Source organism: Vulpes lagopus, chromosome 15 (genome assembly GCF_018345385.1).
Source record: "Vulpes lagopus strain Blue_001 chromosome 15, ASM1834538v1, whole genome shotgun sequence".
Taxonomy (NCBI): domain Eukaryota; kingdom Metazoa; phylum Chordata; class Mammalia; order Carnivora; family Canidae; genus Vulpes; species Vulpes lagopus.
In genome coordinates, this window is record NC_054838.1 from 25,342,961 (window position 1) to 25,357,448 (window position 14,488).

At 47.8% G+C, this 14,488-nt stretch overlaps 1 protein-coding gene across 2 annotated transcripts; it reads right to left on the reverse strand.

Annotated features, from left to right (window-relative positions):
* Positions 1-1,238: 1,238 nt before the first annotated feature.
* UCP3 (uncoupling protein 3) lies at positions 1,239-13,547 on the reverse strand. Of its 2 annotated transcripts, none has more exons than XM_041729983.1 (7): positions 13,390-13,547; positions 8,645-8,865; positions 7,948-8,158; positions 7,455-7,655; positions 6,215-6,316; positions 5,481-5,661; positions 1,239-3,010 (listed from the first exon to the last, which is right to left on the reverse strand). In XM_041729983.1, the coding sequence occupies exons 2-7, from the start codon at positions 8,768-8,770 to the stop codon at positions 2,896-2,898; spliced, it is 936 nt and encodes a 311-aa protein (XP_041585917.1). In that variant the 5' UTR covers positions 8,771-8,865; positions 13,390-13,547; the 3' UTR covers positions 1,239-2,895. The 2 variants fall into 2 exon arrangements, with proteins under 2 accessions (XP_041585917.1, XP_041585918.1); XM_041729984.1 differs by having other exon boundaries at positions 8,645-8,846; positions 13,390-13,521.
* Positions 13,548-14,488: the final 941 nt, after the last annotated feature.

Here is a 14,488-nt window from a genome sequence, read left to right on the forward strand (position 1 = left end):
CTTTAGAGCTTTAGGTCATTTGGGTCAACCTCTGCCTTTAAGAAGTGGGGAAAGAGATCTAATATTTTGCCAGGAAACTGTGGAAGACCTACATCCCACCAATCTTGTTTTCCTTTTTCCAGAAGCCTGGACTCAGAGGTCACTGAGGTGCTGTTCCCAATCAAAATATCTCTTAGTAGAATTGATACCCTCTCTCTTTTGGTATCATCATCTGAATAGTTTACTCTGGGTAGAGGATGTGTTAATGTTATGTAGAGAGCAGGGCACCTAGGTGACTCGGTTAAGCGCCCGACTCTTGATTCTGGCTCAGGTTGTGATCTCAGGGTCCTGCTTTCAGACTCCTTGTTTAGCAGGGAATATTCTTTTTAAATTTTTTTTATTTATTTATGATAGTCACACACACACAGAAAGAAAGGCAGAGACACAGGCAGAGGGTGAAGCAGGCTCCATGCACCGGGAGCCCGACGTGGGATTCGATCCCGGGTCTCCAGGACCGCACCCTGGGCCAAAGGCAGGCGCCAAACCGCTGCGCCACCCAGGGATCCCAGCAGGGAATATTCTTGAGGATTCTCTTTCCCCTGCCTTTCCCCCTGTTTGTGTGTGCGTGTGTTCTTTCTCTCTCTAAAATAAATACATAAATCTTTAAAAAATATATTACTATGTAGAAATTCATGGAAGACGTAGTTCCTGCCCCTAGGAATTTATGAACTGAGACTAGGAGTTTAAGAATGATTTGTAGGGATCCCTGGGTGGCTCAGTGGTTTAGCGCCTGCCTTTGGCCCAGGGTGTGATCCTGGAGACCAGGGATCGAGTCCCACGTCGGGCTCCCTGCATGGAGCCTGCTTCTCCCTCTGCCTGTGCCTCTGCCTCTCTCTCTTGTGCTCTGTGTCTCTCATGCTCTGTGTCTCTCATGAATAAATAAATAAAATCTTTTTTTTTTTTTTTTTTTTTTTTTTTTTTTTTTAATAAATAAAATCTTAAAAAAAAAAGAATGATTTGTACATGCCAGTCAAGTCAAAAGAAAGAGAATTTTTTAAAAAAGATTTTATTTATTTATTCATGAGAGACACAGGCAGAGGGAGAAGCAGGCTCCATGCAGGGAGCCCGATGCAGGACTCGATCCCAGGTCCCCAGGATCACACCCCGGGCTGACAGTGGTGCTAAACCCCTAAGCCACCGGGGCTGCCCAGAAAGAGAAAATTTTTAATGTGAGTTTTATTTGAATGTCAAACCAGACATTAACTAAAAATAATCTTTATTTTTTTACCTCTATTTGGACTTTCCAGTTTGTATATGTTGTTAATCTCAAATTATAATTTAAATTTAGGAAGGTGCTGAGAGTAAGTGGATATTTGCTTCTTCCCACCCGCCCCCACCCCCCAGAGTCAGAGTGGGGAGAGAGGGATGACATGCTGAGCACTTCTATAGGGTGGGGGTTTGTTATTTCCACCTCTCTGCTAGGACACTGAGGTACACCAGTGGTTAGGCTGCTGGTAAGGTGAGGGGAGCGGACATTTGAATCCAGTTTTGTTATCAGAATCCTATTCACTGCTAAGAAGCAGAAAAAGCTGACATTCTGGGTCCTCATTATCAACCTGAAAGAGCTCCAGTAAAGTTCAGAAGGAGGTCATTTGGTTTAAGCCCACTTTTTACATACAGATGGAGAAGCCAAAGCCGTAAAAGGCAGAGCAGCCAGCCTGGGCTGTGGGGGCATGTGGGACCACAGGCCCAGACCTGGCAAACAAAAACCTGGTGAGAAAGGGACATTCTGTCCAAGAAAGAGAAAGGGGTGGAGGGAAAGGCTATGCTGTTCTCATTCCCACACTCTTTATTGAATTATAATAATTTTCCAAAAAACTGAGTCCTGCTGCTTTAGGCTGTCAGCCTGCCATCACCCTCTTTTTCCCCAATCCCAGTACCCTTCAGGGGTCTCACAGACCATCTAGCTGGAAAGCAAGGACTGCGTGGGAGTGGGGCTTCTGTGAGTGCATGCCATTCTCTGTCACCCCTGGCCCCCCAGCCCCTGGTTCCTTTGGTCAAACCTCTAGACAACCTTTCAACTTTTTAAAAACTGCTGTCAGTTCCTCCCTGTCTTGAGAAAATCTTTCCTAAGATCTTGTCCTTACGTTTACATTGGTGAATATAAGAGCTTTCATGTCCACCTTGTCCTTGATCCTCATAGCATCCCTGGTGAGATGGGAGGGAGGGGATTATTATTTCCATTTTATAGGAAAGAAGATGGAGTCTTCCCTCTTGATTCTCCAGTGTCATCAGGGAACAATTACAAATCTCAGCCTCATGCTGGCCCAGGTTTTCTCTCTCTCTTTTTTTTCTTTTTTTTGGTTTCATATTTTCTAGAATCTCAATGGCTTCTAAATGGCAGGCGTATTTCACATATGGCTGATGATCCACAGTTAACCAAAGGCTGCAGTCACAGCTATGTTGCTTTGGCAGTGTCTCTCCAAACCCCTTGTATCATGTGCCACTCCTGATTTCCAAGTATCATGTGCCACTCCTGTCATGCTTTCAGCCTTTCCTGTACACAATTCATCATCTAATCAGATTGTTTTTTTTAAGAGGACGTCAGTTTGCAAACTTTTTTTTTTATCCAAATGGATGCTTTGGTTTATTCTCTCTTGCCTAAATGTTAGGCATCCAACTTAATAGGTTCCCAAAATTAATATAATTTATTTTCCATCTTGTCAGTGCAAAACAAACGTGTTCTTAAGACAAAGCACTGAAGGCCAGAATCCTTCCTCCACTTCTATTTCTTGACTCAGCAGCAAGTAAACAGTTCTGTAAACATGTGTGGGTGTGTGTGAGCATGGATCCACTGCTTTAATACATTCTTCAGTGGTTCTTGTTCCAGCAAAGTACCACATGGCCCTGCCTTATTCAGAATGGAGATTCCCGTAGCATCTGGACTTTCATCAAGGCCCGTTTCAGCTGCTCATAGGTCACAAACATCACCACATTCCAGGTTCCCAAACGCAAAAAGGATGGTGTAAATCTGTTGAGAGAAACAACCAAAACATAGGTGGAGCAGACTAAGAATCCTGAATATACCACCAGTGCTCCCCCTATTCACAGTGTCAGTGCCAAAAGACCTAGGCTTCTGTTAGTCATGAGCATTTTCTGAGATCTCTTCAGACTTTTTTCTCTACTGAAGGAATTTAGGCAGAGGCTGAAGTCAGGAAAGGAAAGAAAACACATTTTGAGCCAGGTTCTGTGTTAGGCAGTTAATTCCCACAATTCTATAAAGTAGCTATGGTTGAAAGAAATGGTTGCCACATTTCTTTCTTAGAGACTGAGGCCCAGGGGCACATGGTTGGCTCAATTGGTTAAGCATCCAACTCTTGGTTTTGGCTCAGGTCGTGATCTCAGGGTTGTGGATGGAGTCCTATGTTGTCAGGTTCCCTGCAGGGAACCTGCTTGGGATTCTCTTTCTCTCTCTTCCTCTCCCACTACCCTTCCCTCTGCTCACTCACATGCTCTCTCTGTCTCTCAAATAAATAAGTAAACCTTTGAAAAAAAAAAAAAGAGCAGGGGGAAGAGGAGGAAGAAAAGGAGGAGAAGAAGAAAATTGAAGCTCAGGGCAGTTAAGGAGCTCTACTAAAACTACCTGACTCCATATACCCTGCTGGGTATTTCTGGAATCATTTATATGCTGAGGGGCCATCCCTGAGGAGGCCCTCAAGGCACCTTGAAGCTGGCACACCAGAGGGCAAAGACTGGGTGACATGATGTTTAGCTAATCTCCAGAGAGCCTACCTGTCCTGTGATAGCACAGCTGGGAGACAGTCCCCATCTCAGCTTTGCAGACTCAAGGTGGACCCTGTGACCTGGACCTGCTCCCTCTTTAGCTCCTCTCTCTCTGCTAATCCCCTCCTGGTCCTTTCCTCTTCTGCCAGACTTGCTTCCATGCCTTTACCTGTGCTGATCCTTCTGCCTAGGAATGAACCCTACTCACTTTCTTGCCTGGCTGGTTGCTCTTGGCTCTATAGGACTCTGCTTGGGCACCATAGCCTCATACCAAGGTTTCTCCAGAACCCTCAGCCTAGGTTCCCCAGGGAGAATAGCACTGGGGCAATGAATGTGAACTTCAGAGTCAGACCTGGGTTCAAAAGCTAGCTCTATCAGTTTCTAGCTTTATGACCTAGGATAAGTTACTTAATCTTTCTAAGCCTTAGTGACCTCATCTGTAAGATATTTACCTCATAGAGTTGTTGTGAAGGATTAAATGAGCTAATGTATAGTATACAATGCAGGGCCCAATATCAGTCAATGCTCCATAAATGTCATGTATGTGTCTGCTGCTCTTTGAAGACAGGTGGCTACTGCTGATGATTGTAATGATAGAAGCACTTATAGGAAAAGAACAGTCTGGCAATTGAAATAGTTTTATTATATCACTCTCAGGTTTGAGAACCTGATTGCATGTTGGGTCCAATCTAACATTGCGTACCAGAAAACGATCTGCTGAAGTGGTGGGAGGTGTGAGGGCCAACCAAGAGCTTGGGAGTAGGATGGATGACAACATGTGGGGTGGCATCTGATAATCTGAGTTAGAGCCATGGCTCTGACATTTTAAGTTTGTGATCTTGGATAAGGCAGTTGACCTTTCTGAGTCTCAGTTTCTTTCTCAGCAAATGTGGAGAATACTGCCCAGTACAGGGGGGTGTTGAGATAATCTATATAAAGTGCTTTGCATAAGGCCTTGTACTTAGTGACTTAGTGATCATGGTGATTGTTAATAACCTACATTATTGAGTGCTGGCTTTTGGTTAGGAAGATGAAAGACGTATAAGCCACCAGTTCTGGCTTCAAGAAGCTTGTGATCTAGCATGGAGCATAATTTAAACTTACAAATCCTATAACACTATGTAGGAGGTGGTAAATGCCATAAAAATGGTATCAAGGTATTACTGCTGAAGTTCACAGGGAGGAAGAAAAATTTATACCTGAGAGTGTTGGGGAGGTGGCATTTGAACTAGTTCTGAAGTATGGCTAAGATTTAGAGCATGTACCTGATATGGGAAAGGCATTTCATTAAGAGGGAATGATAAAAGCAAAGACACAGGAAATGTGACGATGTGTTTTGGGCATTTTGGCCACCATCAGTAGTGATCTATAGTCAGTGGGCTGGAGAAAAGTCTCAGGACTACCAACTACCTTTCCCTCTCTCTCCCTTGCCCAATAAATTTGGGCATAAATAGCACTTGACGTATGCCTAGACTTCTTTTTCTCAGGTAAACCTCCCCTGACTCTCCAAATCAGATTTGGTTCACTTTTTTTTTTAAACTTCCATAGTTCTTTATATTTGTCCTTTGTGACATTTACATCTGTGCTGTTCACCGTCACATCCCTAGGTGGACCCATTGGTAGGCACATTATACATGGAAGGAAGGAAAGAAAGGAGGGAAGGAAACAAGCTCAGGTTCTCTGGGAAGGGATGTTGGATGAAGGATAGGGAGTCTTACCCCTTATAGAAGGCTGTGGGGCCCTCTTGGGTCACCATCTTCAGCATACAGTCTAGGGGGCTGCGGTATTGGCCTGGGGGCGAGTTCATGTACCGGGTCTTCACCACATCCACTGGGGAGGCCACTACTGTGGCACAGAAACCGGCTCCAAAGGCAGAAATAAAGTGGCAGGGGAAATTGTCTGTAGCAGGGAAGGAAGGAGCAAATATCAGTAGCAAATAACAGAAAGGCCCCTTTTCTATTCCATGTGTGTCATCCTTTGTCTTTCACTAAACTGTGAACTCCTTGAGTGTAAGGATAGTACTTTCTAAATCTCACACAGTACTTGCAGAATAGAACAGGGCTGTGCCACAGTTAGAAGGCTGTGCAGCCCAACGATCGCAGAGGAAAATGAAGTCAGAGAAGGCGACTTGCTTAAAGATGCATGATGGGATGTGCTGGGCTGGCATCCAGGACTCTGGCCTCCCTATCCAGGGTTCTTTCCCATTCATTACAATGAGCTACTGGGTTTTTTTTTTTTTAAGATCTAATTGGCATTATTAAATGATTCATGAATTGGGCAGCACCCCATCTAACAAGTAGAGAGGCATTCCTGTACTGGGCATCTTTATTGGGCACTGCTCTTCTCTCTGCTCCTTCTAATGCCCTGTTACCTCTGAGTGGTGTCCACTCTGTGGAATTTCAGGTTCCCTCCCTGCTGTGGGAGGGCAGCTGCCTGGAGCCCAGGGCCTCACCAGTGAGCAGATGATAGTCTAGCAGCTTCTCCTTGATGATGTCATAGGTCACCATCTCAGCACAGTTGACGATGGCATTCCTTGTGATGTTGGGCAAAGTTCCTGTTAAAGGATGGAGTCAGGACTGATGAGTGAAAAATAGACATGGATTTTCTGGTTGCAAGGCCACAGGCTCCAGTTTAGGGGCAGAAGTCTCCATTCTAGTGGTCTCAGAGGAGCCTGCCTCAGTTGAGCAGATTCCACACTTTCCTCTCTGGGGTTAACACTTAAATTATCCATGTCTACCTCAGAGACAGAAAATAGAGAAGCCTTCTTATGTTTGTTTGAGCCACATTTTGGAGAATAATCTGCAATATCTACCAAGATTAAAATATGCCTCCCTGACAGCTGGCTAAAACCGGGCAAGGAAGCCTTTGTTTGGAAGAGGGAGGCAAGGCTCTGGGTGACCCTGGGAGGCCCTAGGAGAGCATCAGGACCGAGCTACTGACATCCCAGATGAGGGCTAGGCTTTGGGAAAGCATAAAGCAAATAAGGGTATGACCCAAAGGTCCTGCTTAACCACTGGGCCACTGTTTCTTCTGCAAGGATTTATATGACCCCTGGTCCACATGTGGGAGAGATTCCAGCATTTGTCAAGGTGACCTCCATTTGGACACATAGGGAACTTGAAAACTTTACTCCTGAGGAGGCCTCCTTCTTATCACTTCTCCCTGTACCCGACAACTCACAGCTGCCTCCTCTAGTGGCCTCTGTTCTCCATGTCCTATGGTCACCCCTGATAGAACTTTGTTGGGAAAGCCCTTCCCTTCCATCCCCACACACCTAGAGCCCACTGAGCCTTTGAGGCCCAGTTTATAGGTCACCTTCCCCTCAGAGCCTGCACAGCCTCTCCTACCTCTGGCCCTGTACCTGAACATGAACCTAGCACATCCTATCCTGTGGAATGGCTGCTCCTTGACATATCTCATCTCCTCTCTTTGTGAGAGCCATGAGGGCATGGTGGGTATCTTCTATTCATTTCTGTCTCCTGCACATCAACCTGCACATGCTGAAGGGTTGACAAATTGAACTGAATTTGGGGCACTCTGGCAGGTCAGTGTGATAGTTTTGGTTGAGATGATCTTGCAGAATCATTGAAATATATCATTCTGGGAGTTCCCTCCTTGCTCGGTTCTCTGCCCTAGCTCAGGGGTGAGGAGTGCTCTGCCCACGACCCTGTGAGCCTCGAGTCCAGGCCTACCTTTCCATAGGCCCCTGACCCCTTCTTCCCTGGCGATGGTCCTGTAGGCATCCATTGTCCCACTGTACTTCCTGTTGCTCCCTGCCCCAAGGTGTATGCTGGCCTGAAATCGGACCTTCACCACATCTGTGGGCTGGGCACATGATACTGCCATGGCTCCTGTGGTGCAGCCTGCCAAAATCCGTGTAGTGATGCTGGAGTCTGGAGAGAAGGAAAGAGAGTAGGTCAATGTTCTATTACCTACACTTTTCTGGGCTTGATGCTGTTCTCTGTGGGCCTGCCTCTGCCTGAGGCCTGCCTCTTCTTCTAGGCCAGGGTTCTAGAGAGGCTCAGCAGATTTCTGATAGCAGCTCAGTCTCCTCGCAAATGTCTATTACCACCCTTCTATGCCCCAGTTCTGCTTCTAAGTCTGTACTGCCCTCATCTCTGATCTATTAGCCTAGAGTCTGCTTCTGCCTACCCCCTCGGTTTCTACAGGATACCAGGCACTCACGGTCTGATCCTTTGGGGGTGTAGAACTGCTTGACAGAGTCATAGAGGCCAATGCGGATGGAGGCAAAGCTCATCTGGCGCTGCAGGCCGGCGACCAGCCCGTTGTAGGGGCTGCGGGGGCCCTCGGTGCGCACCATGGTCAGGATGGTGCCCAGCACACCGCGGTATTGGATTCTCCGGGCTGCCTGTGTCGTCTGGTTCTCCCCCTGGATCTGAGGAACATCCCAGCAGAGGTGTGAGGAGCTGGGAGGGGGCAGATGGGGCTGGGTGCAGAAGGACCTGTCCAGGGCTGGTTCTTGAGAACAAGTAGGATTATAGTAATCACATCCCAATAAAAACAGCTGAGGTCATCAGTGTAGAGCTCACAAACTGTTATACGTGGTGTGATGCTCAGCCTTCAGAGCAAATGGAGGACATATTGTTTTTCCCACAACAAGTGATCAGTGTTTTGTCCAAGGTCACAGTTACTTTTACTTCACACTTTATGGTTTACGAAGTAGGGCAAGGCCATGAAGGGCCCAAGGAACTAAGATTTTTTTTTTTTGTCTTGGATGGTGAGGCAGGATTATAAGCGGAGTGAGTGGCCTGCTCAGAGTTCTGTGTGAAGAAGAGCATGTGGGCAGACACAAGAGGTGCTGGAGTGGAGAACTCAGTCCCTCTTTTGATCTGAACAATGACCCTTGTCAAAAAGCACCTACCTGCAGGCGAACCTTGGCTGTGTCCAGTGGAAAGGTGAGGAGATCAGCAAAACAGGCCGCTGTGCCTGCCCCCAGGAATTTCACAGCTGTGGTAGGGGGTACCTCTGAAGGCTTTAGTCCAACCATGGTCCCAGAAGGTTCTGCTTGGTCCCTCCAGGGTCCAGGTGAGGTCCAAGAAGAGAGGCCACTTTGCAGCCCTGAGCTTTAGTACAAGGAGGAGGCTGCAGGAGACAGGCCGGAGGAGGCAGATTGACCTTGGCCCATCCAGACCTGTCCCCAGGCTCTTTCAGCACTGGGAGAAGCTTTAGTAAGAGAAAAGCCTGGGCGCTGCTATGCTTAGCTGAGGGGATTTGGCTTATAGAACAGGTCACTTTCCCATCTCTTCTCTCTTGTGATCCTCACCCTCTCTTCCTCCTCCCTCCACTGACCAGGTGGATCTTCATCCTTTAGAGGAGGAAACTGAGGCTCAGGAAGGGAGCAGACCTCATTCTGACTCCACCCACCACCCTGTTCTCCGTCCCCTGCATCAAGCTGCTCCCTGGGAAGGACCTGCTCCCTGAAATGTACAGAGAGCCTACCAGTCTCTCCACTTCAGGTCCTTCTGTCCCAAATCAACAATATGACTGTGCCTTGTGACTCACCTAAACTGTTAGTTATCTTGGATAAAAGCCTGTTTTTTTGCAAGACTGCCTGAATACACTCTTATTATACTTAAAATGAAATCCTTCCCGGCCTGTGATTCCTTCTCTATCACTAGAGATTGTTAATCTATGATTAGAGATGTTTCCTCCCCACACTGTGGGATTTCTGGGGCTAGTATTTATTTTGCTTTGGAGGAGGGAGGGAGACTGGTCCTGGGCTCCTTTGCTGCCCTGCCTCCCCAGAGTTTCTGGGGAGATGGGGTATAGAGTGTCCTGCTACCAATATTGGGGGCAGTGGCAGCTGATCTGCCTGGCTCAGCACATGCCTTTTCCCCCCTCACACTTCTGAGTGTATCCCTTCTCAGCTGAAGAGAACGAGTTTCTCAGACAGAGGAGGATCAATCTTGGATCAAGAGAAGGTGCCCCGTCTCCCAGTGTGCACTCATGCCTGCGCCCATCCTACTGTGGGCTGACCAGGGGCACGTTTGCAGCTGAAGGTCCTGGCTTAGCTGTGGTTACCTTGGAAAGCTGTCACACCTGTCATGGGCGGTGCTGCATTCTTATAACCTGTACTTCTGTGCATCAGGTTTTGGTGCTGATGCCATTTCTTAGCAGGTCACACACGCTGGTGCCCAACTCACACGTACCTGTAGCGTGCTGGGATCCTGGACTCTTAAGTGACCTCACCCCTGGAGGGCCAGTCCCACAGGGCTGTGAAGTGGGCACAGTGTATGTGCCCTTCTTTATGGGGCAAAAGAAAACTCTAGTCCTGTGGTGAGGAGACCTGAGCTGCCTAGTCTTCATGGGTTACTAATGGTGGTGGGAACTTGGCAATATCATTTAACTTCCTTGGGTAAATGAGAATAATATATTACCTGTTCACCAATTTATCATTGGATACAAAAAGATAAGGGTGACCACTCAAGTCTTTCAGGACTGACATTTAGAACTCTGGTTGTCTCTGTGCTGTCCCCTCAACCTACATGGTACCTAAACTCTTATGCTTGCTGCCAGCTTTCCCTAAAAAGCCTGTTCTTAAGATGAAACTGATGTTCTAATTCATGCTAAAGTGTAAGTGATTATCTTAGCAATCAGATATTTTTGAACACTATAGCAGGTACTAGGGAAGGAAAGATATGGAATAAATCGGGTTTGGCCCTGGCCCTCAGGGAGCTTGCAGATGGGTGTTGAATTAGCTAGGGAATTAAGGAGGTGGGATGGAGGAGGAAGGGTTGAGGTTGGAACTCACCAGCCACTGGATCCCAGTCTAGAAGCCTGGGTCATAGTGTGGTGGGACAACTTTTAAATCATGCCCAGAAAAAGGGGATGCTTTTATTATTTATTTATTTTTAAAAAGATGATTATTTATTTATCTGAGAGAGAGAGAGAGAACGAGCAGAGGGAGCACTTATTCAGAACAAAGTCCTTGCCATGGTTGGCAGACTCCTTAAGATCAACCTCATGCTGGGTTCTTGGAATTCCAGGGAATCTGAGGATAAGCAAAAAGAGTCTGTGCCACTTGCCTACAAGGAACTCCCCAGGAGTTCTGTGGGGGCATCAGACACACCTACAAATAACTAGTGCAGGATGGGTTGGACGAATGTCAGGGGGCAGGAAAGCACCAAGAAGAGACCCAAAGGAGGAGGAGGCCCTGTCTTTTGTTTGTGAGGTGGGATAAGAACCAACTCATGGTGGGGGGTGGGAGGAGGGTCACATAAGTTAGGCTTTGAAAAGTGAGCAGGATTTCAGCAGCTGAAGCAGGAAGGGTGTTCCAGATGCAGGGAAGGCATGAGCTTGTGTCAGAGCCCAGCGCATGGATTCAAGTAGGGAGGAAGAGAAAATGACCACCTGACTGTGAGGCCCTCTGTAGAGTTTTACACACAATCCCATTGAATTTTCACAACTTTCCTGAGAGGTAGCTGCTCCTTTCCCTTACTTTTGGATGAGCAAACCAAAGGCTTTGAGACATTAGCTTGCTAAATATACCAGCGACTAGTGTCAGATCCTGGTTCACTCTGTTATACTAGGCTCAAAAAGGCCTTGGAAAGAAGGCAGGGCAGCATTTAAATCCATTTTATGGATGAGAAAAAGAGGCTAAAGAGGCTTAAGATGGAGAGAGACTGGTTTAAAGGCACAGAACCTCAACTAAATTCTTCTGATGGCGACGAGGCCCCTTCACCTTTCCCCTAGAAACCCCAGTGGGCATGGTAGTATGGATTTCCAGACCTCATCTTTTTTTATTGAGGGCATTCAAAGCCCTTTGCGGTTAATGAATTATTTGCAAACCCATCTGAGAATTAATGCATACAGAACAACAGCTTGGTGAGGAATGCTGCCACCAGCTTGGCAAATGAAAATGGCCTGAGAGGCTGAGACCTGTGTGTGCCACACAGTCAGGCCTTGGGCTCCCTCTGCAGTGCTCCTCCCACAGGCCTGTTTTCCTGCTTTTCTGTACTGCCTCCCTGAGGGTCCAAGAAGGATCTGGCTCCTAGGGGTGGTGGTGTGGAGCCTGGCTGAGGGGACAGACTGCAGCGTGCTAGGAGAACCCTGTCCTCCACTTGCCTCCTTCCCCTTTCCCTTTGCCTACAGGAGACCAGCAGCTGCCAGGAGGGCTCAGTTCCCAGCAAGGAGGCTCTGGCTCCTCTGTCTGGGGCTGGAATGCACGTGCAGGTGTATGCACGAGCAGCTGCCTCTCTTGTTTCAAGCCATGGCATTTCCTCTGCTTTTCCTCTTCTCTGACGTGAGCTGGACTGTCAGAGCCCCAGCATCAGGAATGAGTGCCTGACAATCAGGGTTAGGGAGGCCCTTGGGGATTGTGTTCTCTAATGTCTCTTACTGGTTGTAGGAGTGTCCTTTCTTCAAAGCCTTTGGTAGCCACTCAGACTCTAAGGGAAGAATCCTACGAGTTAGATATTTTTACTCCACTTGCAGAGTTGTGAACTGAGGCCCAGACAGGTGAAATGACCAGGCAGAGGTCACATAATGAGCAGAAGTGGGATTCCCACCAGGGCTGTGTGACTAATGCATTCTCTGCCTTTACTCCAGCCTCCTGAATTGATACTTGAGGAAACCTAGCAGGCAGCAGAACTTTTGCCACTGGCAAAGGTGAAGTTGAGAGCAAGACCTCTTCTCTCTGTAGCTCTGCTGGGACTCTTGATGGATGGATGGGGTGTTCTTGCTATGTGGCCATGGTAGTAGTGCCCCATTAATGTCTGCTCAGTGCTTCTTGCATGAGGCACGGGGCTGAGGGCTTTATAGGTATTGACTAATTCAGTCCCTTTATAAGGCTATGCGGTAGTAGTCACAGTGATTCCCACTTCATAAACAAGGGACGTCAGGCTCCAAGGGCTTCCGCCAATCATAAGACTGAAGGGATGGGGCTGGGATTGGAGCCCTGGTCTGTCTGACACTGTGCCTGTTTCAGGGTCCAGATCCTCACATTTCAGGGAGAGCTCAGGATCCCTGAAGCTGCTTGTTTACAGAGTGGATTCTCAGAGGCCCTCCAGGCCAGATATCTTGATTCAGGTGTAGGCTGGGGCTGGGGTATCTGTTCTCCACAGCAGCTCTGAAGCAGGGGTCAGGGGACCCCGTTCTGAGATGCCCCGCCTGGTCTCACCCTCCTGGCAAAGCCTCCACAGCATCCCCGCGGAGGAAGCCGCCTGAGTAAAGAGTTCTGGGGGCTCTGCAAACCTCCCTGTATATAAGGCCAGAAGTGCCTGTACCACCTCTACCCAGAAAAGGGGTCCCCAGGACCCTCATGGGGAAAGGGCTTAACGCTCTGGAGGGGTTCTGGAGATTCTGTGCCACACTAAGGAGAAAGCCACTATTACTTATGGAGATTTGCAAAATCACAGCAGAGGCAGCCAGCAGAAAAGGGAAAGTGAATTGTGTGTGAGTGACACAGGTGTGGGGGTGTGACATAGCCCAGCCACAGTGTCCCCTCATCAGGGTTGCAGTTCTCCCTTTCTTGACGTGGCTGGGGAGGAACTAAATCTACCAGCCCTGTAGTGACCCCAGATTGGTGTCCCATCAGCTCCAGACCGCACTCTGTAAGCTAAGGGCAGCACATGGAGGGGGAAGGGGTGGTGAAGAATGGGGTCTTACCTGTGAGTCAGCCAGGGTCGGGGAAGCACAGGGTTCCCTTAAGGCTCCTTAGGGCTCCATCCCTGGAGGTGGCAGCAGGGATCTAGTTGCCCCCTTGCCATTCACTGTTGTCTCTGCTGCCTCTGGCTTGGCACCTATCTTTATACGTTCCAGCTGACCTGAAACCTTAGCCCACAGAAGCTTAGTTGACAGCTTGATCACTTGACAAGAGGCGGCTGGCTGGTGAGTGGCAGGGAGGTGAGGGGAAAGGTCAGAGTTCCAGATCTGGTTTAGTTCCTCTGACTTGTGGTTCTTTAAAATAGCTCCTTCCAGCTGCTGGAAGAGCTACCTCAGGTAATAAGGGTAACATATGGGGATAGGGGTTGGATCTGTCTGTCACCTTTGAGAATTCAAAGGTCAGGGCCACACACGATAGGCTGGGCAGGGCTCTCCTAATATTAAGTAGGCTCTTGGTGCCTACTATGTGCCAGATACTTTATATACATTATTTCTGTATTTCACAACCCTATGAGGTAAGTACTATTAGGATTCTGTTTATTTATGTGTATTTTTAAATATTTTATTTATTTGAGAGAGTGTGCACAAACAGGGGTGGGAGTGGGCAGGGACAGAGGGAGAGAGAGAGAAGCAGACTCCCCGCTGAGCAGGGGGGCCGACCTGGGCCTTGATCCCAGGACCCCAGGACCCTAGGATCATGACCTCAGCCAAAGGCAGATGCTTAACTGACTGAGGCACCCAGGATTCTGTTATTTAATTTTTTATTTTATTATTATTTTTTTGAATTGTTTTTTTAAATAACAGCCTTACTGAGATATAATTCACATATCATACAATCCACCGATTTAATGGATACGATTCAGTGGTTTTTAGAGTTCGGTTATGGGGGGGTCCCTGGGTGGCGCAGCGGTTTGGTGCCTGCCTTTGGCCCAGGGCGTGATCCTGGAGACCGGGGATCGAATCCCACATCAGGCTCCCGGTGCATGGAGCCTGCTTCTCCCTCTGCCTCTCTCTCTCTCTCTCTCTCTCTCTCTCTCTCTCACTATCATAAATAAATAATAAAAAAAAAATTTAGAGTTCGGTTATGCAACCATCATCACAA

Excerpts from the sequence above, each read along its gene's own strand:
- UCP3 (XM_041729983.1), bottom strand. The coding sequence starts at position 8,770 with ATGGTTGGACTAAAGCCTTCAGAGGTACCCCCTACCACAGCTGTGAAA. Across the intron at positions 8,159-8,644 it reads CAGCCAAGGTTCGCCTGCAG|ATCCAGGGGGAGAACCAGAC; the intron begins GTAGGTGCTTTT and ends GATGTTCCTCAG. Across the intron at positions 6,317-7,454 it reads GGTCAGGGGCCTATGGAAAG|GAACTTTGCCCAACATCACA; the intron begins GTAGGCCTGGAC and ends ATCCTTTAACAG.